Genomic DNA, 24881 nt, shown 5'->3' on the forward strand with positions numbered 1-24881 from the left:
CCAAAAAGAATTGGTTTAATAAATATTTGTTGATTTGAAAAGAGTTTTTTAATTATTTAGTATAATATTACACGAAAAGACATTAGGGACTTTTTGCCCCGTGCGTGATTTTGCATTGACAAACATTTTGTGGTATAATTTATCAGAAAATAACAGTATCAACAAACGAACTTCGTAAACATAGAGCATAATAGTTATAGTTTCTACAAAATAACGCAGATATCTCTAGATTGTTAGTACTAAATTTTACATAGGTTTATACGAAAAACGGGACTATTGGCCCCACCCTACGCTATCGCTACTCATTCCGTTTCCATTGTTCCCATTGAAAAGTGCACGGAACTACTTAGGAGAAGTGCGATAGAAGGCCGCAGAATGTAGATGTTCAGTAGTGATTCTGTCACAATCAGTGACACTGCTAAACCGACGAATTCCCGACTTTCTATGTCTGTAATTGGAGTTTTAGTACGTCTGTCGCTCTAATTGTGGATTTTACCGTAACTCTGTCACTGAAATTGCGTAGGTACTGCACCATTCTGTACTAAGATTCTACTTCCCCAGTTATTACTTTATTCATTTCTACATCTCTAATTACGACTTCGCTACATCCCTATCTCCCTAATTGCGATTTTACTGTATTTCTACTTCCCTAATTATGACTTCGCCGTGACTCTGCTTCTCTAATTCTAAAGTTGCCGTAACTCTACCGCCAGGACCCAGTTCCTGATCCCTTAAGAGTAACTACCGCGGGTTTTTAAACGCGTAAGGGGAAAACTTAAGCAAATTTAAAAGATTTTTTGTTACTTCAATAAATCTATGTTTTATCTTTAATTTCGTATTAGAAAAAAGTGCACACATAATAATAATTATTTTATAATTCAACTTTGAAAGTGAAAAATGCAAAGGGAGCAGTTCCTGATCACCTTCACACGTTTTACTATGAGCTATCAAATTTTGCGTATAAATTGCAAAATACTTCATAATTATTTAGTAATTTGTTAGAATAAATTTGTATCATAATAAGCTTATTATTTGGTTTATTTTCCTAAACTGATGAGGAATTGGGTTCTGATCGGGAACTGGGTCCTTGACAGTACGTCCCAGATTACGATTTTACTATGATTCCACTTCCCCAGTTACCACTTTACTACATCTCTTACCTCCCTTGTTACGACTCCCTTGTTATCATACCTCTACCCCCTCTAATCATGACTACACTGCACCTCCAGCCCCCTCCCCCAATTATGACCGACACTCAATCTCCACCACCAAGTACTTATACGCCCAAAACACGGCAAACCGATCGTGCGCCGCAAATTGTTGCTTCGAACAGTGGCTCGTGAAACTATTCCGCGCTCGATGGACGAGCGGCTTCGCAATATAAATCGCTGTTAATAGCGCCGATTTATTTGTCATCCCCGCTGCCCATTGTGATTCGGCGGCGTCGCCGGAAGAACAATACTCATCGTTATATTCCCCGCATCTCGGCCAACAATAAAATCGCCGCGGGTTTTGCTACGCGCTCTTTTTCCCCCGCCGGTGGTGCTTCCAATCACGGCCATATTGTGTCCAAAATGTCCAACGGCGGACCGCGCAACGGTAAACAGCACGAAATGAAAATTCAATGAAGATCTAACTCGGTGAATGTCGCCGTGCGCTCGCCATTCCAGGGTGCCAATTAATTCGTTTCACGGGAAACTCGATTCGTGGTTTCGGAACGGCTCGCGACCATAGTACGCTTTCATACCCCTGGAACGATACAGAGGCCATATCGAATTCACCAGGCTCGGCATACATGATCCCGAATTCATTAGAACCTTACGCGGACTGCACACCTCGGACCCAAACTCGAGGAGCCCCGCAGGGATCGACTAGACCTCGCCAAGGACAATACGAACGGTGTTAAACTACTGGGACGCCGTACAAAGTTCTCCACCAACCCGTGGAACCTGACTTCAAAGAGTTCTGATAACCCTGACAACTCCAGAAGTTCCAGAAACATAGAGGGTTCTTAGAAATTCTCTAGGATCCTAGGAGCAACCAACACCTCAACTTTCCTAAGTACAGCAGGGAGTCATAGGTGATCCACAGGGTTTCTAACTTTTATTTCCTTCGAGTTATTTCCACCACGATGTCTCGCAGGACAGAAACGTTTCATCAGCAAACAATGACACGGGTCGGTAAATATGTACGTATATCGTGATTGAGTAAAATACATGGTCCCTTCCCCGAGTCGACTGGAACAACATAAAGCGGGATGGCGACGGCAGGCTTTGATCCGTTTTACGAGAAACGCGATACTTCGGGTGAATCCCTTCTTTATTCCGACATAAAGTGCAGCTTCCCCTTGCTCAAACAGGGAGCGCTGTACCGAGGCACGTACCGTAAACGCGACGCGCGCTAGATTTTCCATGATATACCGCGCAGTCGGGGGCAGGAACGCTGCCAGGACTATGCAGGCACACGCGGAAACGACTGGCTCGTGGGCAGGACAAGGAAAACGTGCTTCTTGGCCGCGTAGCTGAAGGGCTTGAGTGTTGCTACGTGTCACGAGACCGGAGGGGCAACGTCAAAGCGGAACTGGCCTCCTGCATGGCCGCTTGTGCCCTCCAACGATCGATCATTACGAATTGTACGCAATCAACGACTACGTAAACAGTTCAATCTATGTTCTACGCGCTGTGTCGTAAATAAGTTACATTATAACATCTCCCGCTTCTTCTCTTTAGCTTAAAAGCTCCCGCCTACGGTACTTGGAAAAGCTCGTCCCCTCTGAAGGACCTTCGAAAGGACCTACAGTCCTTTTGGAGCGAGTTAAACAGAGAATCCACTCCAATTTGTAACAACTCTGTGCCACGGTAGTGCCAAAGTAATACTACATATTATCAACGTCCTCATTTATCTTTCTGGCATGTATATATATTTGGAAATTCCCAAAATCAGCGATTCTCGACCTTATTCTGCGATCTTTAAGCGTTTATAACTCAGAGAAACGTTAACCAATTTTCATGAAATTTTAGACACTTTTACAACTTACTTCAATCTACAAACGGGGTTTTTGAATTTTCATCACAGGCTCACAAAAAGAAGTTGAAAAAACGACCTTTTCTATTTTTTTCCGACCAAGTGCATTTTTTTTTCAAAACGACGAATCACGTCACTTAGCAAACTAATCATTCTAGCTTCTAAAAAAAACTCAAGTCGTTTGGATTCATTTTATAATATATATATATAGCTTCTCTTTAAAATCGCATAACTGTTTTAAAATTAATCCAAACGACTTGAGTGTTTTTTAGAAGCTATATATATAAAATTCATTAGTAATACTTTCATGAACATTTATCAGAAACATGAACATTTTATTTTTCTCTACTGGGTATTTTACCTGACCCAACGGTTTTATTGCTCTCGGCAGTCAACGGGCGGTCTACCCGGGACCGAAGGCCCTCCCCTAGCAGCATTTCTGGTTGGCCCACAGTATTCTCAAGTTGGGAATTAGTTGGCCATCAAAGTGCCAACAATAAATGCTGCTAGGGTCGCTCGCATCGAGGAAGCAAAACTGTGGGGTGTCAATAATCCGGGGACCACTGTATACCTCATCTCATCGATTAAGCCGGATAAATACCGCATCCACCTTATCACTCGCAATATCTCCACAGAGGGGCACGCGAACTGTCGCGCAACCCCTCTGTAATTATATAGGTCAGACTCCGCTGCGTTCTTCCAAACAAGAATCAGCAGCGCGACGAAACCGCGGGAAAATGTCAGGCCTGGCGTTACCCTTTCCGCCTGACGTGAACAGAGGCCGGGGTAGCGACGCCCGATGACGATGCAAAAGGGAATCGTGTCCGCACTCGACGGCGATGACGATGACGCGTGGCCCGTCAAAGTAGCAGCAACCTGCGACGACGAGGAGGCTCGTGTATAATTAGGAAGCAAGGGTAGCAAGCCTGGCTGGCCACGAGTCGCTTGTTTGCGCACGCCCGTGTATACACAAGCACGTGCACGCGCTCTCCAACCAACGGCTACACGCTGTGCACGTATATCCCTCGTTTCTCCATTTTTCCCCAGCTTTCTGTCTCGCCTCCGTGGATTCATTTCCATCTCTACTGTGATCCGACCGAAACCTCGCTCGCTGTGTCGATTCTCAAGCTTCCACGTGTATCGATTTGCAGGAAGGCAGCATTGGGGAGCGCGAATGTTTGGGGGTTTTAATATCGAGTTCAGTCGAGTTCCAGGTTCTGCTTCGGGTAATTGCGATCTTCGCAGAGTCGCGAGACGAATTCATTTCGTTTCGGAGTTGCAATCCCAATGGGGAATGAAGCGAAAGGGTGCGGCATCTTCTTTCGTAAGGTTGCCTGCGAAGTTCCCGCTGAAGATCGCGAAGTGAAGTTCGTCCTGCCGGTTTGCAAGGTCTCTTGCAAGTGACGAACTTGGTGGAGCGAAATTCGCGCTGCGGCGGGAGCAGTAGAGCCGACGAAGCGCGCTTGCTTTCTGTCAAGAATGAGATTTTGCTGGTTACTATGAGATAATGCACTTGGCGTTTGCCGAACACCGAAATCCGATTTCAGAAGAAAATTGGATCCGCTCGGTTTTACCAACAAGCCAACGAGCTGGGTCCAACGTGCTCGAAACTTCTCCCCGGAGCTGACCGCGTGTTCGGGATTCAGCAATTTTCACGGTCTGCGTGACACGAGATATTATAGTCGCTTTAGAGAATTTATGACGCAGAGGGTGCTGCTTTCACCTGACACTGATGGAATTATTCATAAAACGGAGGTATCCGCGCCTCGCCGCTGGAGGTTATCTTTACGTTTACTAAATTCGAAGGAGCGCCCTAGCGCTGCTAATTCCATCCGATGTTGACCTCTCGTATTAAGCGGAATTCGGTTAAGCCCTCGATGAGCCTCCGCCGGCCCCGTGATCGTTTAAAGTACACGGTACCGACTCAGTGCCGGGAAGAAGGACCATTTCCCCGTTATATTTCGTGACGACAGATTGCTCGTGGTATCTGAAATTCCTCCGGTGTACTTGGACTTTTCCGAAGCGAAGCCAGAGAGGCACGGTGCACGGAGGTCAGCGACAATTTTCGAGGGGCTCTTAATTAAAGTTAAACCCATTAACATGCGCTCGCGCGCTCGCCTACACGTCGCCGCGCGTAGACGTTACGTAATTCTATCGGTGGATGGGCCGTTATCTCTGGACACGGTATCGGACTGGGAATATGCCCGCGCGGGCACGCGGGACAACGCGAGCGCCGCGCCGGCAGGGATAATGCTGCCCGGCACGTGAGAAAAGATGCGTCAGCGAATGGTAACGAGAATCGTGACCATTTAAGTTCCTCGGGTGCGTGTGGGTGTCGCTTTAAGGCGGACTCGCGCACACCCGATCCGCGAGGGTTCAGTGGCAAAACCTACCGTTTCGCTGTTTTCGAATGGAGCGATGCGAGCCACTGACGGCACTGAACCGTCACGGAAGCACGCGAAATATCCTCGCTCGGTCCAATCGCCCCTGTAACTCGCCCCGCGCGCTTGTCGCGCCAGTGAGTGTTATTTAAAAAAAAAGAATCCAAATTTGGCAGAGCCCAATGTGGTCCCTATAGAAACGAGCTTAGCGCTGAGTTTCCCTAAGCATCGATTACTTAAATGCGCGCTTAAAGAGACCTACTTGGCGTCGAAAGATCGATCTGTCTTAGAGATCCCTATTTCACGTGTATTTAAATACACGTGTACACGTGTATTAAACGTATCTGTCCCTGAATCCGTGTATCTTTTAGTACACGGGTACCCGTGCACTATTTCACGTGTATTTAAATACACGTGACTTTAGATACTCGTGTATTTATAAATACACGTATATTAACGTATCCGTATTTTGATTCGTCTGATTTTTTAATATCTATAGATATCCCAGAACTCTGGGGGATTGCGAAATTCATAAAAGAATTAATGTATTTAAATATATTTACTAGAATAATATGCGGAAAGTATGGTTTTACAAATTTTCAGATTGTAACTAATAACACAATTATAAAATTAACAAGATTTGTTTAATCGATTACCTATTTCGATACAAAAGATTAAGGCATTACTGGTAATAAGCGAGCTTCTTTTTAGACGCAACGACAATCCTTAAAATTGAAAAACATCGCTCGGTTTTATTACACTTATTGCTTAAGTGACCGCCATTGCCCATTCTCCCGTAGTTAATGCCCAATTCTGATCAAAATACACAAATACGTTGATGCACGTGTATTTAAATACACGTGAAATAGTGCACGGGTACCCGTGTACTAAAAGCTACACGGATCGAGGTACGGATATATGTAATACACGTGTCTTTTTACTACACGTACCATACCATGGTCTCTAATCTGTCTCAGCTGATGGCGAGCTACGTACCGAAATCATCCGGGCGTCCAGCGTCCTCCCAGAATAAGGCGGCTGGAATACGCCGAGGGGAGAGGCAGCGCAGCCCAGCCGCCATTTAAATAATCAAGAAGGAGCCGCGACAGTTGGCCACGGCGAATTAGACGGTGGAGAAGTTTAAAAGGGCCAATATACAGGGCGGTTTCCTTCCCAGGAATTATGCTCCCTGGCCGCGTGGGCCGACCCCTCCTGCGTGCACGTCGTCCCGCGGAAGTCCGCCATTAAAACAGCTGGATCGAGCCAGATCTCGCGAGACGAATCTACCGTGGCGTCTTCACTGTCACGGGTCTGACCTCGGATGTCCTCGGACGTGGACGCGCGGAGTGGCGCATCCTCCAGGGACTAAGCGTTCAGTGGAACGGGGTAGCGGCTCCTTCGGGACGCGCTCGGAAGCTGAGCCCTGCATACTCGTCCCCGGAAAACAGCGAGCCTGTGCAAGGGAATTCTGCAAGCCGTGGCGGAGGCAGCAGGGCACTGATAAAACGCCCTGCAAGCGATGTCGGTGCCGGTACCTACTGGCTATGCTGGAAGAAGCGCTACTCATAAATATCAATCTATCTCGGGATCGAGCAGCTACGCCAATGGCCTGTCGAAAACTGACCGGCGAGTTATAGCGAAGCTACGTCAACCCGTTAACTGAGGAAGACCGAGCGTGCACCGTCAAATGGGATAACTTTGGCCATAGAGATTTTACAACCAACCCCTCTGACGTCTACACATAACAGGTATTACTCTCAGGCAAAGTGCATCTTGAAGTGGGCAATTAAAGCTATCCAAGGCAGCGTGTCTGGGAATAATACCTGTTATGCAATATGCGCTAGAGGCATTTGTTTTGAAACCTAGTTTCCCGGTCAAAGTTACTCCATCTGACGGTAACTGGGTGACGAGTGCGTCTGTATTAGAGGTGACTACGATAATAGTATGATAGTAGGGAAGTTTGATAATTACAGACACTTGGTGCTCCCGTTTTAACGGGTAAAAATGCGCAGACCCGCGGCACCGCGATCGAAAAGGGCCCAAGTTCCGCTCACTTAACGGATCGACGCCCGTAAATGTGCTTTCGCGACGTTGAGATTCATTCTGGGAAACAATCGAGACGCCAGCGAGTGGCGACAATGTGTACCGGCTCCCGATCCGCGCGACGAAAACAAAGGGGCGAAAAGGAGAATTGGAACTGAACGAGGCGGAAAGCGCGGGGAGAAAGTTCCATCGGGAGCCGCACGGAAACACCGCCATGCTCATCGCCTGTATCGGCCACAGCACTCGCAGCAAATACGGTGGAAAATTACGTGCGCGTGCTACTTGGAAATTTATATTTCATCTGGGTACGGGAGCGCCGCCTCTATGCAATTTCCACGGCGCCCTGAACTCGCGATGCTATCGGGGTCGATCAAGCTTCCGTTTATTTCTTGGGCTGTCGACGGGACGAAAATAGATTTTCGCTATGTGCACGATATGGCTTAGTTGGGGCGAAACTAGGGAATACAATCGCGGCAATTATTCACTTGTCCCGGGAATTGCGGGATTTTTTAAAGTCTGTCTAGGGATTCCGGGACTAATCCCGGGATTGGGTAATAGGGAATTTCAGTAATTAAAATGATTTATTATGTGCTGAAATTTTAAATCTTTATTCAAAGTAAACAAACTTAATTTCTATCGTTAGTCTGAAACATAAGCTAAAATCGTTGTTCATAATAAGACAGTAGAACAATGATGAATAATAACGTCTCGATGAGTAGATAATATCAGTAAACCATTATGAAGATTTTTGGAAATGCGAACGAAGAAACAGCAAAGGCACGTAAAGTACGTACATATCTGCAATGTTTCGACTTCACGTGTTCAGGCAAGTTGCGATTTGCAACTCGCGCGATACCGAAAGAGCGGAGAAAGTGAGAATTTCATTGTAAAAATAAAAATGGTGCAGTTAGTTGTATGCGAGTTAATATTATTATTTAAATAAATCATTATTATTATGGAATGACTGTGTTTATTTATTCTGTTTATATTTATATTTTTTCGCAGGTGTTCATAAAGTAATTCAGATTTTTAAAAAATCCCAAAATTCTCGGGGTTAGTTATATCAAATCCCGGAATTTTTGGAATCCAAAAAACAGCCGGGATCCCGGGATTTTTGGAATCCAAAAAACAGCCGGGATCCCGGGATTTTTGGAATCCAAAAAACAGCCGGGATCCCGGGATTTTTGGAATCCAAAAAACAGCCGGGATCCCGGGATTTTTGGAATCCAAAAAACAGCCGGGATCCTGGGATTTTTGGAATCCAAAAAACTGCCGGGATCCCGGGATTTTTGGAATCCAAAAAACAGCCGGGATCCTGGGATTTTTGGAATCCAAAAAACAGCCGGGATCCTGGGATTTTTGGAATCCAAAAAACAGTCGGGATCCTGGGATTTTTGGAATCCAAAAAACAGCCGGGATCCCGGGATTTTTGGAATGCAAAAAACAGCCGGGATCCCAGGATACCGTATCCCGGGATTGTATTCCCTAAGCGAAACGTTCAGTCCGAACGAGCCTCGCTGACTAAACTCTAATACCTAATCATTAAGTCCTAATGCAACTCTTAATCAAACTGTAAAAGTCATTTACGTTAGCTAGAGGGGAACCACGTCGAACCCCATCCCGTAATGTCAGGCTCCTAGCGAAGAAACTCATTGTACAGTTTCAAACGTAAATTATTAATGAAAAAAGATTGGAATGATGATGTAACGAGGAAGAACGTGCACTATCGTGGGGCATTGTTGATGGATGACTCCACGACAGCGACGCTGACCGAGCGTAAGAGAAACTGAACGAGGAAATACAGCGGAGCACACTGGAAGCGTGTGCACGGCCCCCTGACACACATCGACTCGTTAAAATAACGACATAATGGCTAATTTAGCGATAATAAGCGCGAACCGTATCGTTCAAATTAGCGTCGAAGGTGAGATGAGAATGACAGAGGTGGGGAGGGGCGGTAAGAGAGGGAAGAAAAGAGGAGAGAATCACTGTGTCAGGACTTGCTACGATACGCACTTATTGGCACACCTGCCGCCATCTAGCGACTCTTCCGCGTAACATTTCCCTAGAATTAGGGCCGTACTGGACTATCCCTGGGCAACTCTACCTTTCCGCAATAAATGTACAGAACCACCATTGATACTCGAATAATTTCACTGCAGAATTTTATTAGGTTTCTAATAACCCTCTTACAAATAATCAGACTAATTCCTCTGTATAAGATTTTTCTATGTGGGTATTCAAAGGGGGAACTTCCAATTGAGTTACAGAATGTAGTTAAGTGGGGAGAAATATGATACAGCGAGGAATGTTGCCTCCCAAGATGTGCAGTAATGTGTCCATCGCGTTCGAAACGATATTACGAGAGTAATTGCTGATAGTAAATGGAAAAGCATTGGAACGGAGGCAGGGAAGATCTAGCCGCACGCGATCTCGGCCAGCAATACAGAAAACGGTCGTTATGGGGCGAGATCAACGACCTTCGACAAAAACACTCGTGACGGTCAAGGAAGTAATTATAGAAGCGTAGATTTCAATGAGCAGGGAACGGTCTGAACCGATTTTTCGTCGGGTCGCGGGACAAAAGCAGCTTGCACAGCTAATCGGCATTGTCGTTGCCGTTTCCAAACGGGGGGACACCAATTTTCTTCATTATGGCCGCCATTGTGCGGGCAACTCGTCCGCGGGCCCTCGAAATTTAGGTCGAATCTCCGTGATACAGGAAAACAATGTCCGTGTGTTCGACGCGCGGCAGCTTGCCAGGATGAAAACGAATTTGGGCAAATCTATTCGAGCCTCAAAAATACGTCGCGCGAAGAAACTGTAAAAATGACTCGTGGAACAGCGACGTCTATGTATCGACTAAATGTAGATAGTTTCAACTGTATTTATTTCCCAGTTACATTTTTTTTACGAATTGGGAAATAATAAAAAAATATATAAAAAAAATTATGTTAAACAATTTTATTAAAAATGTAAAAACTAAATTAAAATTCATTAAAAACTAAAAAATAATTATTTTCTTGTACTACAGTTTCGATGGTGATATACTACGAACGCCTGCAAAGTTTTAGTTTTACTATTCCTACGTACGCGACGGATCATTTCTCGATAAATTGTGTATTTTCGGTAAACGCGATGCGACGCGAGTGGCTCATTTCAAGTCGTTTGGATTTGTGGTTATGAGTTATATTTATTGTTGGTTGGGTAATTTTTTCACCTCCTCGGGGTTAATTTTTTGTTTTTAAATATTTTATTGTCATCCAACCTGCGCACGCTTGCAAAGTTTCAAGACAATTGGATCGTTGGAAGTGGGTTAAATTTGAGTTGCCAGATTTGAACCATACATACAAACATACAAACAGAGGATCGAAGCTGAATAAAATCGTTTAAAAAGGCACGAGGCTCATTCACGCAGAGCCATTGTCAAAAATATCATCAACAAACGAATAATTAACTATTCCTCAAATTCTAGACATCAATAATTAATCGAATAGAATCATATATTACACGTTCCATTTCGTTTGGAAAGGGGAACAGGCAACGGCTAAATAACGTACTTGTTCATTTTACGATTTGTTACGAAAAGTAGTGACTTTCAAAATAGCCCAAATCATACATGCAGAACACACCGAGAGAGATCATACAGCGACAGGCAGCTGTGTAATCAAGAACACAGCCTTCGAACCGCTCTTACACTCATCGATTACTCGTAATTTGAATATCGCCACTGCCATCGATATACATAAATCCAGAGAACTAATCGGTAAACATCGCGCGAAACGCAATTTTCCGCGTTCGTGATGACATTGCGCGTGCCTTCATGAAAAATGTAGCGATAAATAATATCGCAAACCAGAAAATCGTAAGTTGATCTTATTTGTGCAGAGGAAGCGTCAACGGTAGACCGCTTAATGCACGCCGAGATCCTTCGCGGCAAAACAACAAGTGCATGTAATACACACCGAGAGCCACGTGTATATTATTATCAAACAGTCGGGAAGTCGATTTCCAGAATATTTGATGCCGTGTTTAAATGCGATGGCATATTTCTTCAAGTACTTCATTTACGACAAACACGGCGAACCTAACCTATCTTACTTACGTCAACTCTCACAAGCGCAGACCATTAATGGAGCTACTAATTACCAGTTAAGGAACTTAAACTACCATAACAGGATTTCGTAAGGACACCTAACATCCAAATATTTATATACAAGCATCTGCCTATCCGTGTGTCGTAAACGCGTACTGTAAATCGATAAGGAAAGTCGATAAGAAATTCAATAGGAAATCTACCGAAGGGCGTGGTTTAACGGATACTATGACGTTCCTGCGTCCACTGGTTTCCCAATGCACAAAACGCCCGACACACAGTCCACCGATGATCGCGGATTCGATAAAACGATCGATGTATCGTGAATAAAGTAAGCGAGCGGGACGCTCCGTTTCATATCTCCCTCGTGCACCATTTCTTTGCGTCGTCACCGTGCCCACGTCGAACGTACGAAAGAATCGAAAATGAGCAAAAGAATGTTACTGACCTCGGCTGCTAGCTTCCCTTTAGACGCCATCTTGACAACAATGATGGCCGTCGGTCGACGTCCCGACTACCTGCTGCTCTAGCGCTGCTATTACGGTGACCAGCCGGCAGCTATAGTCCCGTGAATGGCCACGACTACACTGTCGTTCCTTCGACGTAGCACTCGCGTACGGTTCTACGGCACACTCACTTATTACGCGACTGGTGCAATAACGATGCGATCGCCAGGACGATTCACGCGCGAGTACCGGGCCGAAACACGTGCTGACGTCACGACGCCGCGAAGCGTCTTTTCGTACTACCACGTACCACGAGGAGCACCAGTTTACAAAGCGACACGAAGGCACCCAGGCTCATCCAATCGTGCCCCTTCCCCGACCGCACTTTCAGTCACCGACAAGTCCCTTTCACTCGTGCATATACGCTCGATAATTATAATACAGTCCCACTCCCCACCCCGACTCCTCTCACATGCGATCCTCTCTGTCTGCCATATCCCCGTGTCAACGATGTTCCTGCTCTCATCCTTTTTTTGCTACCGATAACCTTTCTTCGTCTCTCTCCGCGCGGCACGCCAACGCGAACCGGTATCCAAGCACTTACGTCGCGTTGGGCCTCATCGTACTCAACCGAGTAAACCTCCCCCCGCCCTCGTATTGCCGGCTGATTATCTGGGAAACGATTCGTGGCCTGTTTATTTCTTTCTACGCTGAGCAGCGATAGCAGATCAACGAGATTGAGGTTAGGTGCGGCTCGAACACAGTCGTGCTCCACTGTCTTTTTTTACTCCGGCACGGCGGGTCGAAGGCGAAGGGGGATTCGCTTTAATTCAGAGCGTATTAACCTTTTCATACGCTCTTGCCCCCGTTGATCCACGTTGATTAAGTGCGGTCAAGCGGCCCGAACATTTTACGAATTTCGAATTCCACGGTGGCGCGGTAAGCACTGACGCGAATCGCGGGAAAGTGACGGTTTGCGCGGCAAACATTGACGCGATTGCGCGTCGGGTGGCTCGATCTATTGCCGAGATCGATTGTTGATTTGGTCAGTAAGCGTGGTCGATCGATTGCACTGTTTAGTATAACCTCTTCGGGCAGGGTATGTACGTTGCGAAAGTATACACCGCCCGATAATTACGCGATACGATTTGCTCCGCGAATATCGCGCTCAATTTATTTCACGCGATCGGGAGGAAAGCGTCGTCGGGCTTCTAACTCGATTGCTTCGCTCTCATTCGTTTCGCGCTCACGTACGTAGCTGCGCGTCACTTGGAAATGCGACGGTGTTGCATCGGTGTTGCGTGCAACACATCGACTGTGAACGTGGACGGAACGCAAACTCCGGCCAGGTTCGTACGAAACTTTCTATGACGGCAGCCACGCTGCTGGTAATTGAAAACCGAGAAGAACTTCTCCGAGCGTGCGTCTGGAGCTGTGCATGCCATCGTGGTGGTTAAAAGTGTTGAAACGCCATTGGCCCACTATCAATCGTCCCTCGCCGACGTTTACTTTTCCGTAACGCGATCTATCTTCGACAAAACCCCGCTCGCAAGCTTGATCTGTGAGACGTAGACGTTTATCGACACCGCTAGGAGCAAAAAGTGAAATGCAGTGAAAGAAGACCGCGAACATAACCGCTTGCCATTTACAGTGATATCTGGTGGCGTCTCGCTAAGTACATACATACAGAGATCTGCGTCCCCGTTCACGATGCCCTAAGACTCGCGTGTCTCGTTAATCTCCCGCAGCACGAGATCCCTGCTGTATTCACACGCATACACCGACTCATTTTTCACCGGATGCATTTACTGTCGGATGCAACGGACGAGAGCACTTGCGTCGAAAAGGCAGCAGCCTCGTTCGCGAAGCTAAGTGCATGCACAGTTCTAGCTTTCCTTGCTTTCGTACTTTCATACCTTCCCCCCTCCCCCCCACCCCTGCCATGGATGTACTGCTTTCAGTTGCACGCCCTCTGCGAGGCTTCTCACGTACGAGCAGGCCCGCAGGTACCATTGATTAGCAATAACACATACGGGTAACTTACCGATAGATTACGATTTATCGGCGATTACGGGCAGCAGGTACATTCGCGCGTGTCACGATATCGATAATTATCGGCGCCCGTCGACGAAGCAGGCTAGCGATGTTCATTGATATTCGTTGATAACGTTATCAGTAACTCTAGCAGCGGTGCTTCGAGTTCATTCACGCACGTCTGATACATTTACGAGCTGTTTATTTTTGGCCGGAGTTCATACGCGAGGCACGTGCAGCCCGCGAATCGTTATTGGCACACTGTCCTTGCTGGAATCGGTATTATGTACGCGTGCCATCAAGTGGACGGCTGGAGGGGGATGGGCGCGGAGGTAGAGACAGCGGCTGGGAAAAGGAATATAGGGAAAGAGGGAATGCGGGTGTCGTGTAGTCTCGCGTGGCCTGGCAAATCCATTTCGCGCTCCTTCCTTCCCGCGAGCAAACGGAACGAGCGATGGCTACGACACGGCGCTTCTTTTATTCTCCTAAATTACAAAATCTATTCTCTGGGGCAAGCTGGCTATTCTAATAGCAAGGGCGGATCCAGAGGGGGCGATAGGGGCGATGCCCCACCCCCCCAAGAGTAATAAAATAGAAAAATATTATGACACTGTGTACTATTCGGTATAAATAATTAATGTGAATTTAATTATTCAGGTTATAGTATCAGATAGAGATATTAAAATATAAATTACAAGCAAGTTTCAAATCTTGTGAAAGAAGGTTAAAAAATGTACTTAGCTACTTTTACATATTTCGCCTCCTCCAAGAAAGGTTCCTGAATCCACCACTGTCTAATAGTGCCCATGATCCCGTACGTTTTCCCTTTTCGTTTCCACTTTGCACCTTACGCTCGACCACCAACGTCATCCGCATGGAATAATGCCAAGGACAAGCGTTGACAAATTTCTAAACGATTCACGCAACCTGTATAGCAGCTTTTATAGAACGATGCACCTATGGCTGAGCTGTGCATCCTTGGTCAATCAGTCACGCGTAATTTGCTTAAATTGATCAATATCCGTAAAGGACAATCCTATCTCTCGGCAAATGCTAGCGAAGTCTTTCGGAACGTTTCATTCAATTTCCTATATGCGGTAATTCTTGAACAGTGATCGATGATCCTCGCAGTTTGTGGATGGGATGTTGAATAGTCGTTGTTTAGTTAACGTTATCATTCAGATAGCCCTGCGATTGTTCGCGTCACGAGTGGGCTCGAAGGTGTCGCTAGATATCTTTCAGAGTCATGCGACCGGATCGATCGTTGTGCAGAGATGTGGGTCAGACACACGCCCGAACCCCCTGGATTTTCATCTCCACCCTCCCTCCACCATACTTACGTATGTAACGCGTATCTTTAACGCAACAATTTCAACGTTGTTTTAACTCCATCCACCAAAACTCACTAATTACACGCTCAAATGAGTTTCAGTGATCTACTCAATGATCTCAAATTGAGTGAATGTGGTTCGAAGATTTTAATTGTTAAAGAAAAGTAGCTTTATTTCTATTGGGTATACTGTATTTCTTGTTAATGTCTTACAATGCTTTTTAATTTGTCATTTAATCGTGAGCAGTATAATTACTATTACTTTAAATTTCCTGTGTTTTTTGTTTTTTTAATGATTTTATTCAGCTTCGATCCTCTGTTCGTATGTTTGTATGTATGGTTGAAATCTGGCAACTCAAATTTAACCCACTTCCAACTATCCAATTGTCAATACAATATTTAAAAAAAAAAAATAACCCCGAGCGGGTGAAAAAATTACCCAGTCATCAATAAATATAACCCATAACCACAAATGCAAACGACTTGAAATCAGTCTATAACCACAAATCAATTCAATCGACACGAAATCAGCATATAACCACAAATCAAAACTTAGACACAAAAACATAAAAAATAAAAAAAATATATAAAAAAAAATATGTTAAACGATTTTATTTAAAATGCACTAAAAACTAAAAAACAATCCATTTCTTGTATCCAATTTCGATGGGGTTTTTCACTTTAAATAAAATCGTGGAGCAGGATATCTCACAACAAATTCATTTCGACGCTTGGTTCTGTATCAAATTGATTCATATTCTGTTATTAAATATCCTGCTTCACGATTTTATTTAAAGTGAAAAACCCCATCGAAATTGGGTATAAGAAATGGATTGTTTTTTAATCTTTAGTGCATTTTAAATAAAATCGTTTAACATAATTTTTTTTTAAGCTTAAAATGGCACTATGGCTTGGTAGTTTTAATAATTGTATAATGTAAGAGTTGCTCTATGGGTTAGTAATTTTTTTAAAAAAGTGAAGATCACAAAATTATGAGGTCCTCACTGTGTTTAACTAATTCCTTGTCATTTTGAGGGTCGGTAAGACTCTGCATAACTTGTTCCCAATACCTTAATACTAGCTAACGGCTGGTGGAATGTCACGTAAACTCGAAAAAAGGGAATAAATAAAATACTTAAAAAGCAAGAAATATCGCTAATACGGTTCCTCGACCAGCAGAGCCCTTGCAGCACTAATTACCCCGTGGAACTTCGTAATAGACACCTCAGAATTTTCAGGGGGAAACTTGAAGTTTTCTAATCGGAAATCACAAAGGAACAGGTTTAATAGAAGACACGAGCTGGTACTTAACAATTAACTTATATTTCAACTTTCACCATCGAGTACAGAGAAAGTATAATCCATTTCGTTGAGCCATAACAGGGTTTCCTTAATCGACAACCTTGGAGGGGATCTTGACGCACGTCTGGGTCTTATCGTTCTGGTCGACCAGCGCCAATTGGATGGTCAGAGAGATTTTCGGGTAGAATTTCTCGATGGGCATCTGCAGCTTGTAGGTGACGCGTTGACCCTTTTCCAAGGGGCATTCAGCGTTGGTCAGACCCTTGCAAGCGTCTTGCTGGGGGAGTGGGTACTTCACGTGTGTAGTTCCAAACGTTACATCTACCACTGGTTTCAGGCTCTTCGTGTTCTCGGCTGTAACAAATCATCAAGTAAAGAACCATTCAATTTTCCCACGGTGACATTTCTATCTTTCGACCTCTCCATTCAAAGTTACTCCCTTCTGTCTTTTCATTCTACGTGCCCAGCTTCCCGATACACTAGTACCCTAAAGCTATACAGAATGCACCTCTATTCTCATCCTCTTTTCACAGCCACATACTACATTTCCTCCATGCTTCCCCTGGTTTCGTTCTCGCCACACCCTCTGCTTTACTTACTGACTACGAAGTCAATGTCGGCCTGGACGTTGCTGCCCCTCTTGAAGGAGCACGGGAGGCTGGAGCATCCGGTGATTTGCACGCTCTGGGCGGCTGGTTGACCGTCGCAGTTCAACACCTGCGTCTGGAAGGAGTTGGCGACGCAGAATGCGGCCAGGACGTAAACTATAATCACAAGCAGACAAATTTCCCTCGTTATAACCCAATTGTCGAACTCCTTCAAGCTCGAGTCTCAACCAGTTACCTATAGGCTCGTCACTATAGGCAACATCAGGCAAATGGTACTTTAGTTGTTGGCATTTTTTGAAAATAAAGCTTCAAGTGAAATATTACAAGTTGGGCTACGAATGTCTTCAGCTACGAATCAAAATTCAGATTAAGCTCGTCAGAGAGCTCGAATAAATGTATCATAAATAAAGGGCGCAATTTGGCGAATTACCTTCGGAAAATAATAATACCGCCGAGGTATAGCTATTGCGAAGGTTTTCGAAGAAAGTGTAGAAAGAGGGATCGAATGGAATTGTTAAGAAAAGTCAGAGAGCTAAGTGGATATCCGAGTATTGCTTACCGTAGGTGATGAATGCCATTGTGCTGCTTGTCTCTTGTGTCAAAGAACAACTGTACCTCGGTGAGTCGAAAGTTGGTATTTATTGGCTGGTATTATCTAATCGAGCACGGAACATCAACGGCTATTGTCGTCGGTAAATATTCAAAAACACTTGAACTCCACACCTGTCTTAAGCAAACTATAAGTCACCCTCGATCCGCTGATAACATCGATCGTAAAATGTGGACACTTGCACGTTATTGATCAGAAAAATCGTGCTTTCCTTTCCACCACTGATTGCTACATTATTGCAGGTGGTACAAATTAGATTGATAAGAAAGTGGCAAGTGTTATTAGTCTTCACTAACTTCTTTCTGTAACTAACGTTTTATCTAATCGGTATTTCCCAATACGTGGTCGCTGGACCTTACAAGAAAAAATCGCCCATCCGGGAATTCAAAAAATTATGAAACTTTGGGGATCTGTAGTGCATATATGGGTATGTATTTCACTTTTTCTTTGCTACCCAAATGCACTCTAACGGGGGTGAAATTGATCTCTGCAAAATCCGACTACTTTCCGGTATTGTGTTGTAATTCGCGAGCCGTAAGAACTGTAAGTTATCAAATGTGTAGTCCTAATTAAAAGAAGTGACTTTTGTCTGAAAACATTTTTCCAGTCTCTTACAGTTCGCGAGTTATAGGGTAGACCGGGGCGATAGTAACAAGGGGGCGATTGTAACGCGTAAATATCTCAAAACATATGATAGATATTAACACAAATTTTGGATACCTATGTGACGAAGAATGACATTTCGAATACACACGTCCATATCCTAGCAGTATGGATACACAACAGACACGCATAGTGAAGGAAATAACTTTTCGATACCCTAAAGCAACTTTTCCTTACTGATTTAAAATTGCAAGTACGTGTTTCCTCTGTTTTTTTAATATTTAATCTGGCCATTTTTAAAGTAATACTGATCGTTACTTATCACTTTTAAGTGGCTCGTGAATAAAAATTTATAATTTAAGTTCAAAAACCTGGTCGAGAGCGATTGTAACATCGGCAGTCGGGGTCGGTTGTACCGGGACAGAATCGAATAGTGGCAAAGAAGATTAATAATATTGTTTTGTTTGCATGGAATCCTATAGCGCAGCACAAGCAAACCAAATAAAAAATTAGTGCAATGTACTATTACCCGGCCGAAAGAAGATCCCCAAGAGGCGGGCTCGGGCGATACAGTCCGTCGCTATGACGATTGGTCGAATCATCTATTTGGGCACACTTTTAATGACGCGGCACACGTATTTTGGTTATTGGCTGAAGTAGGCACATACATTGTCGCACCGCGCGACAAAGAGAGCGAACAAAACCCATCGAGATCGAGTGGAATAGAGCGATCTGACCGACAAGCGTCAAAGCAATAGCGTAGGCATCTCAGACGGTTAACCATTAATATATAATAACATAAAAATTTCCTTATTTTTCAAACAATCTGTGCGACATTGCGTTTGGGTTTATTTTAATCAGAAAAATCTAACCAAACCAATGATAATACTTTCCTGAATATATTGTGAAAAATAAGGAAATTTTTATGTTATTATATATTAATGGTTAACCGTCTGAGATGCCTACGCTATTGCTTTGGCGCTCGTCGGTCAGATCGCTCTATTCCACCCGATCTCGATGTGTTTTGTTCGCTCTCTTCGTCGCGCGGTGCGACAATGTATGTGCCTACTTCAGCCAATAACCAAAATACGTGTGCCGCGTCTTTAAAAATGTGCCCAAATAGGTGATTCGATCAATCGTCATAGCGACGGACTGTAATGCTCGAGCCCGCCTCTTGGGGATCTTCTTTCGGCCGGGTAATAGTACTGAATGTAAGGATTGATCACATGAAGAATGCACCAGCCAAAACGTTTTCTATTTCTACCATAATGGCGACACCGCATAATTGGTTACAAAGTTTACTTTCTTTCATTTATTATTATAATTCACAGAATGCTAAGAGCGAACGATCAAAATAGCTGGTAATCCGTTAACGCGACAAAACTAAATTTAATAGTATAGTATACACTTTTACTTCCACCCCTCACTTTTCACTTTTATTTTATTTTCTATGGATTTCTATTTTCATTTTCATTTTCATTCTTATCTTCATTTCCATTTTCATTTCTCATTACTCATTCTTCACCCCTATTTTTTCATTTTTCCCTCCATTGTTAAGTATAATTTGATATAGTATGCATATATGTAGATTTATTTTTATTCAACGCGCAAAATGTTACGTATCCTTGCTATATAATGGGTTCTAACCCGTTTATGATTAATAAATAAATAAATAATTAAAATCAATAAATATTTTAATTTTGTAAAGTTAAAGTTCTGCTACTATCGACTTCATGCTCCGTCCCTGACCCCGGATTAGTTGTAACACTTTCTCCGCTTCTCATTTTTTATTAATAACCGAAATATTACTTGGCATACAGCGAAACTGTTGTGGCTCAAATAATGTCAGATAAGTAACATTTCTGTAAAAAAAACTGTTGTTGTAACTGTAATAGTTTTTGCGTAAGCGTATTCCAAAGTCAAAGTGTTACTACCGCCTCCACCCTAACAGAAAATCGGAAAATAGCCGGCTATTTCAGGAGTCAATTTCACCCCCTCCGAGTGAATTTGGGCAACAAAAAGAATTGCGTTATATCCTCTACATATCCCCAAATTTTATTTCTTGACTTCCCGGCTTGAAAATCTTCCTTTCTTAGATTTGTAAAATTATAGAATGCTTCCAATACATTCAACGTCACAATGAAGGAGGATCGTATTAAAAGGACAACACTCTTCGCTCTTCCTTTTCACGCGAGTCATTCGTTTTATTTAAACTTCAATTATTCTTTATTAACAAGCAAGTAAGAATTCGCGATTACAGAGTCATATCCTTCAGGGTCTCAAGTTCTCGATTCAGAGTCCTGATCCGTCGTCCTTTCCTTTTTATTCGTCGAAGGATCAAAGGTCCCCTTTAGATTATTCGAGGTCGACGACCCAGGAGCCTTCCCGTTCAACGATTGAGAGTCATCGACTATCCGGGCCTCGCTAAGGGCATTCCTCGTCCATGGAGGTCCTTGCACGAACTTCTGCACCAGCAGGTCGCGCAGGCACGTGGGCGTTATGGTGAATAACGCGTGATAAGCGAAGTATCTCCACGACTCGTTCCTAAATCAACGCGTAAAGAACACCATTAGTCGATACGAATCAGTGAGTACTGATTACGCGGACCACTTTAGATAGATCGTTAATCTAAGATCGACCAGGTGTTTCGATGCAGGTGTCCAATTAGGGGGAAAAAATGGAGCGCCGCCAGACGGGGATCTCTATCTCGATCGAAGAGCGCGAGATTGCGCGCGATAGCAATTTCCTGCACGTGCAAGTAGGCTTCAGTCGGTTCAGGATTTTGGTCGGGGTTACGCCGCTCGAAACAAGTGGATTAGTTAGACCGTAAACTCCAGAGACTTCCCGCCTTCTTCCTGGTACTCCATTTATCGCACCTCCAATTGCCTCGAGCAGTGGCATTCAATTTCCCGAATTCGATTTGCTCTTCCAGAGACGTACTTGTAAACGGCTGATGGATACTTGTCGAGGAGAGCACCTTCGAAGACCTCGTAGATGCCGGAGTCCTGCAGCTTCTCGAAATTCGTGCCTTGCGACACGGACGAGAAGTACTGGGAGTACCTGGTGAAGTAATCACCGTAGAAGGCTCTGGCTTCTTCGGACATCGACTTCCTCATCGACTCGAAGTGCTCCGCCTGTCGAGCTAAGATGTTGCTCTCGCTGACAAAGGAGCCTGCAGAGGTGAATAATTATTTTATCAATGGGACGCTTAATAGTCCGTTCTGATTAACGAACTTCGTTCTGTCGAATGTAGATTCAGAAACGGCGAGGTAACTTAGATGAAATCGAAGTTGCAGCGGGTTCCCAAGGCTTGTGAACATCAAAGGCCAACGAGATAATTAGATACCCCATTTTTAGCCGGACACGTCAGGCTCTACATTATTTTAAACCTTGGAATGCCGCGTTCCCTACCCCTCTACGTTTCCAATTTCCATTCGATCATTATTCTAAGCTTATCGCCCCGACTGACTGAAATTCCGAGCCATTGCTTGTCGATTACAGACCAGGGATGAAGCACACGACCCTGACGCCGTACTTCTTCAGTTCCACCCTGATGGCCGTGGCCCAGGCATTGATCGCAGCCTTCGTCCCGCTGTAAGCCGCCACCCCGGGGATCGGTTGGATGTTACAGTGGCTAGAGATCACGATAATCCTGCTGGAGTGGGCGCGGATCGTCGGTATCAATTCCCGAGTGATTCTCATAGTCCCGAGGAAGTTCACTTCCACTTGACTCCTCATCTGATCCTCCGCTTGCCATTCGAATTCACCGAAGATCATCACCGCCGCGTTATTCACCAAGCATCGTAGCGCTGCAAACGGGATCCATCATTTCTATCCGATCGATTAGCCGTGCCAAGCCGCGCGCGATCGTCTGATCCCCTTCGCGAAGCGGTCAACAGCGGCGCGACATGGGTAAGAGTAGAGGATAGTAAATGGATTTTATCGCACGCTCCGTGGAGAAAAACCGCGAAGTAATTTACCTAAATCGTTTTCCCTCAGAAGCGCCTGGACGTAGCTCGTGAAATCTACGACGCTCTCAGTTTTCGTGACGTCCAGGGGATGCACGAATATATCCTTCTCCTTCAGCTTCCTAGCGCCGAGGCCGTCGTATTCCAATACACCCGCGATCACAGTCGCCCCAAGCTGCCGGCAATGCAGGGCAAGACTGTACCCCAAGCCTGAATCGCAGCCAGTTACGACTACGGCATGATTCGAGGCTATCCGGTCCCGAGACTTTGCGCGACAATACAGGTAAGTTCCACCTGGAAAGCAAGTATATTTCGAACGTTACTTCATACCCCCTTGCAGTCAAATTACTTAGGGTTCTTTGATTTTGCAGTGCTTCTCGCAATTATTCGAACGGTAGTGTGCATACACGATTTCCACACGGTTGGTTCCCGGAGTAGTATTAGCCCGGGAATGGTAGTACAAACGTTCCGCCGATTTCACTCGGTTTATCTCCGGATGCGATTCCCTTGGAAATAGAGAGCCCATTCACGTATGCATTGGATCATTTAGAAGGAACACGTACACCCAACGAAAAAGGTACCTTTCCGTAGATGTCTTGCAACCGAAGAAAAAGTATAGGGAATTTAGGGGAAAGTGTCGGTCACTTGTATGAGTGGTTAGAAGGCCCCTACAAAGGGGTCACCTTTTGTATCTCCATGGTGTACGTATGGTTGCCTGGCAAGGTTTCGCGGGACGCTGTGTATGTACCATAAGCGAAAAAGCACTTTTTACTTTACCGATTTCTGCAGTGTGATCGCGAAATGTGACTCACGAGGGGAGGACACCATGTGGTAGACACCGATTTTGATGAGCCTTGGCACGATGGATCTATGTGGAAAATAAGTAAATAGGTGTCCGAGCGTTTCTGCTTAATAATAAAGATATTTACATGGAAATTATTAAAAATTTCATAGTGACTGTGGGGTTTTAGTGGGTAAAAATCCCACACTACTCTGGCGCCCACGGGAGACTCCCTTCTGGAGGCGTCGGGGTGCCTTTTGAAGGCTTTCCCCAAGTTAAAAAATTATTTGTAAAAAAAAATATTTCATAAAAAAAAATTTATAAAGTTTCTTTTAGCGTGGAGACATCTTCAAAAGGCACCCCGACGCCTCCAGAAGGGAATCTCCCGCGGGTGCCAGGGTAGTGTGGGATTTTTACCCACTAAAACCCCACGGCCACTATGAAATTTTTAATAATTTACGTGTAAATATCTCTATTATTAAGGCTTATTGGCTGAAACGCTCGGACACCCATTTACTTATTTTCGACACAGATCCATCGTGCCAAGGCTCATCAAAATCGGTGTCTACCACATGGTGTCCTCCCCTTGTCAGCTCATTATGCCTGACTAATCCAGATGAATCTGACCATTTTCACAAAAAAATAAAAAATAAAAATTTTTTATATTCAGAATCTAAATTTCGGGCGACGCCGAGTAGTAAAGCTAGTTGAATATAGTTCGTAGAGTCAGCGTCGTTTAACAGAAACGCGATAAACCATTACAGTTTCGTGAAGTTGATAATTCAGTTCGTGTGACACGAAATTTTTTCTGTTTCTCCAAACATTTTCTTACGACTTTTCGCGCAACGGTGCGACACGAATTCCCGTAAGATGTTAGACGTTAGGACATTAACTTTTCTGCTGATCCGGCATTCTGCTAAAAGTATATAAGCAGATGCAACGCGATAGGATCTCATTTCATTCGAAATTTAAGGACGCATCCCACGTAAGAATTATTTGAAAGCCGGTGAGTGTTTTACAGAGAAGGGCGGATCCAGAGGGGGACGATAGGGGCGATCGCCCCCCCCCCCCCCCCCAAGAGTAATAAAATAGAAAAATATTATGACATTGTGTATTATTTTGTATAAATAATTAATTTGAATTTAATTATTTAGGCTATAGTATCGCATAGATATATTAAAATATAAGTTACAAGCAAATTTTAAATCTTGTAAAAAAGGGTTCGAAAATGTACTTATGTGCTTTTACATATTTCGCCCCCTCCAAAAAAAGGCTCCTGAATCCGCCTCTGTTTACAGATTAAGAGCGCACGATTAGCAGAAAGTGATTGCTTCCAATACGAAATTCGTACTTTCTTACCGATGCAACAGAGAGACATCGTTGATGGCAAACAATTGTACCCCTTGTTCCACAAATAGGCAGCGCCGATTGAAATTGTCGCATCGACTGCACATATTACAGGATGCCTCTTCACGCACTTCGCTAAACCGTAGTTGACAAGCAATTTCGCCATCTCCACCGTCGAATTTGCTGGCCACGAACTTGATGGTAAGTCAGCCCAATGGTAATACAGGTCTTCGAACTCGTTAATGGATGGTAAATACCGCGCACACTGTAGCGTCTAATAATGCAGCGAACGGCATAGGCGAAGCCTA

At 44.4% G+C, this 24881-nt stretch overlaps 3 protein-coding genes and 1 long non-coding RNA gene across 13 annotated transcripts in view; 1 reads left to right on the top strand and 3 right to left on the bottom strand.

Moving 5' to 3' along the window:
* Atpalpha (sodium/potassium-transporting ATPase subunit alpha) overlaps positions 1 to 12596 on the bottom strand; it is a 111374-nt gene extending 98778 nt beyond the window's left edge. The window contains exon 1 of one of the 5 annotated variants that reach the window (XR_013085189.1): positions 11993 to 12596. Coding sequence is in view for 4 of the 5 variants with exons in the window: in XM_076810793.1 (XP_076666908.1) it covers positions 11993 to 12022 (30 nt within the window). In the remaining variant the exon portion in view is untranslated. The remainder of the gene's footprint in view (positions 1 to 11992) is intronic. The other 4 variants (XM_076810793.1, XM_076810792.1, XM_076810791.1 and 1 more) reach the window with 4 other exon arrangements.
* The window catches only part of LOC143368289 (uncharacterized), a 52939-nt gene that overhangs the window by 27632 nt on the left and 426 nt on the right, over positions 1 to 24881 (top strand). The window contains exons 2-6 of one of the 6 annotated variants that reach the window (XR_013085199.1): positions 6383 to 7332; positions 21410 to 21657; positions 21979 to 22389; positions 22477 to 22728; positions 24525 to 24774. This is a non-coding gene — a long non-coding RNA (uncharacterized LOC143368289). Of the gene's footprint in view, positions 1 to 6382; positions 7333 to 13091; positions 13340 to 13382; positions 13666 to 21316; positions 21336 to 21409; positions 21658 to 21978; positions 22390 to 22476; positions 22729 to 22816; positions 23023 to 24524; positions 24775 to 24881 lie in introns of those variants that run through there. The other 5 variants (XR_013085202.1, XR_013085201.1, XR_013085198.1 and 2 more) reach the window with 5 other exon arrangements.
* Positions 16656 to 17981, bottom strand: LOC143368284 (NPC intracellular cholesterol transporter 2 homolog a). Its single transcript, XM_076810838.1, has 3 exons — positions 17824 to 17981; positions 17256 to 17420; positions 16656 to 17010 (listed from the first exon to the last, which is right to left on the bottom strand). The coding sequence occupies exons 1-3, from the start codon at positions 17840 to 17842 to the stop codon at positions 16745 to 16747; spliced, it is 450 nt and encodes a 149-aa protein (XP_076666953.1). The 5' UTR covers positions 17843 to 17981; the 3' UTR covers positions 16656 to 16744.
* Positions 20540 to 24739, bottom strand: Sro (SDR family oxidoreductase shroud). Its single transcript, XM_076810808.1, has 5 exons — positions 24586 to 24739; positions 22458 to 22739; positions 21981 to 22286; positions 21418 to 21649; positions 20540 to 21021 (listed from the first exon to the last, which is right to left on the bottom strand). The coding sequence occupies exons 1-5, from the start codon at positions 24737 to 24739 to the stop codon at positions 20757 to 20759; spliced, it is 1239 nt and encodes a 412-aa protein (XP_076666923.1). The 3' UTR covers positions 20540 to 20756.

This window comes from Andrena cerasifolii, chromosome 4 (assembly GCF_050908995.1).
Source record: "Andrena cerasifolii isolate SP2316 chromosome 4, iyAndCera1_principal, whole genome shotgun sequence".
NCBI lineage: Eukaryota > Metazoa > Arthropoda > Insecta > Hymenoptera > Andrenidae > Andrena > Andrena cerasifolii.

What these genes read in the sequence shown, in the direction of transcription:
- LOC143368284 (XM_076810838.1), bottom strand. An exon ending in CGACATTGACTTCGTAGTCA is followed by an intron (nt 17,011 to 17,255) that starts GTAAGTAAAGCA and finishes GATTTGTTACAG; the next exon opens with CCGAGAACACGAAGAGCCTG.
- Sro (XM_076810808.1), bottom strand. Translation starts at nt 24,739, where the DNA reads ATGGCGAAATTGCTTGTCAACTACGGTTTAGCGAAGTGCGTGAAGAGG. An exon ending in GATGTCTCTCTGTTGCATCG is followed by an intron (nt 22,740 to 24,585) that starts GTAAGAAAGTAC and finishes CTTGCTTTCCAG; the next exon opens with GTGGAACTTACCTGTATTGT. An exon ending in TCTGAGGGAAAACGATTTAG is followed by an intron (nt 22,287 to 22,457) that starts GTAAATTACTTC and finishes TCCCGTTTGCAG; the next exon opens with CGCTACGATGCTTGGTGAAT.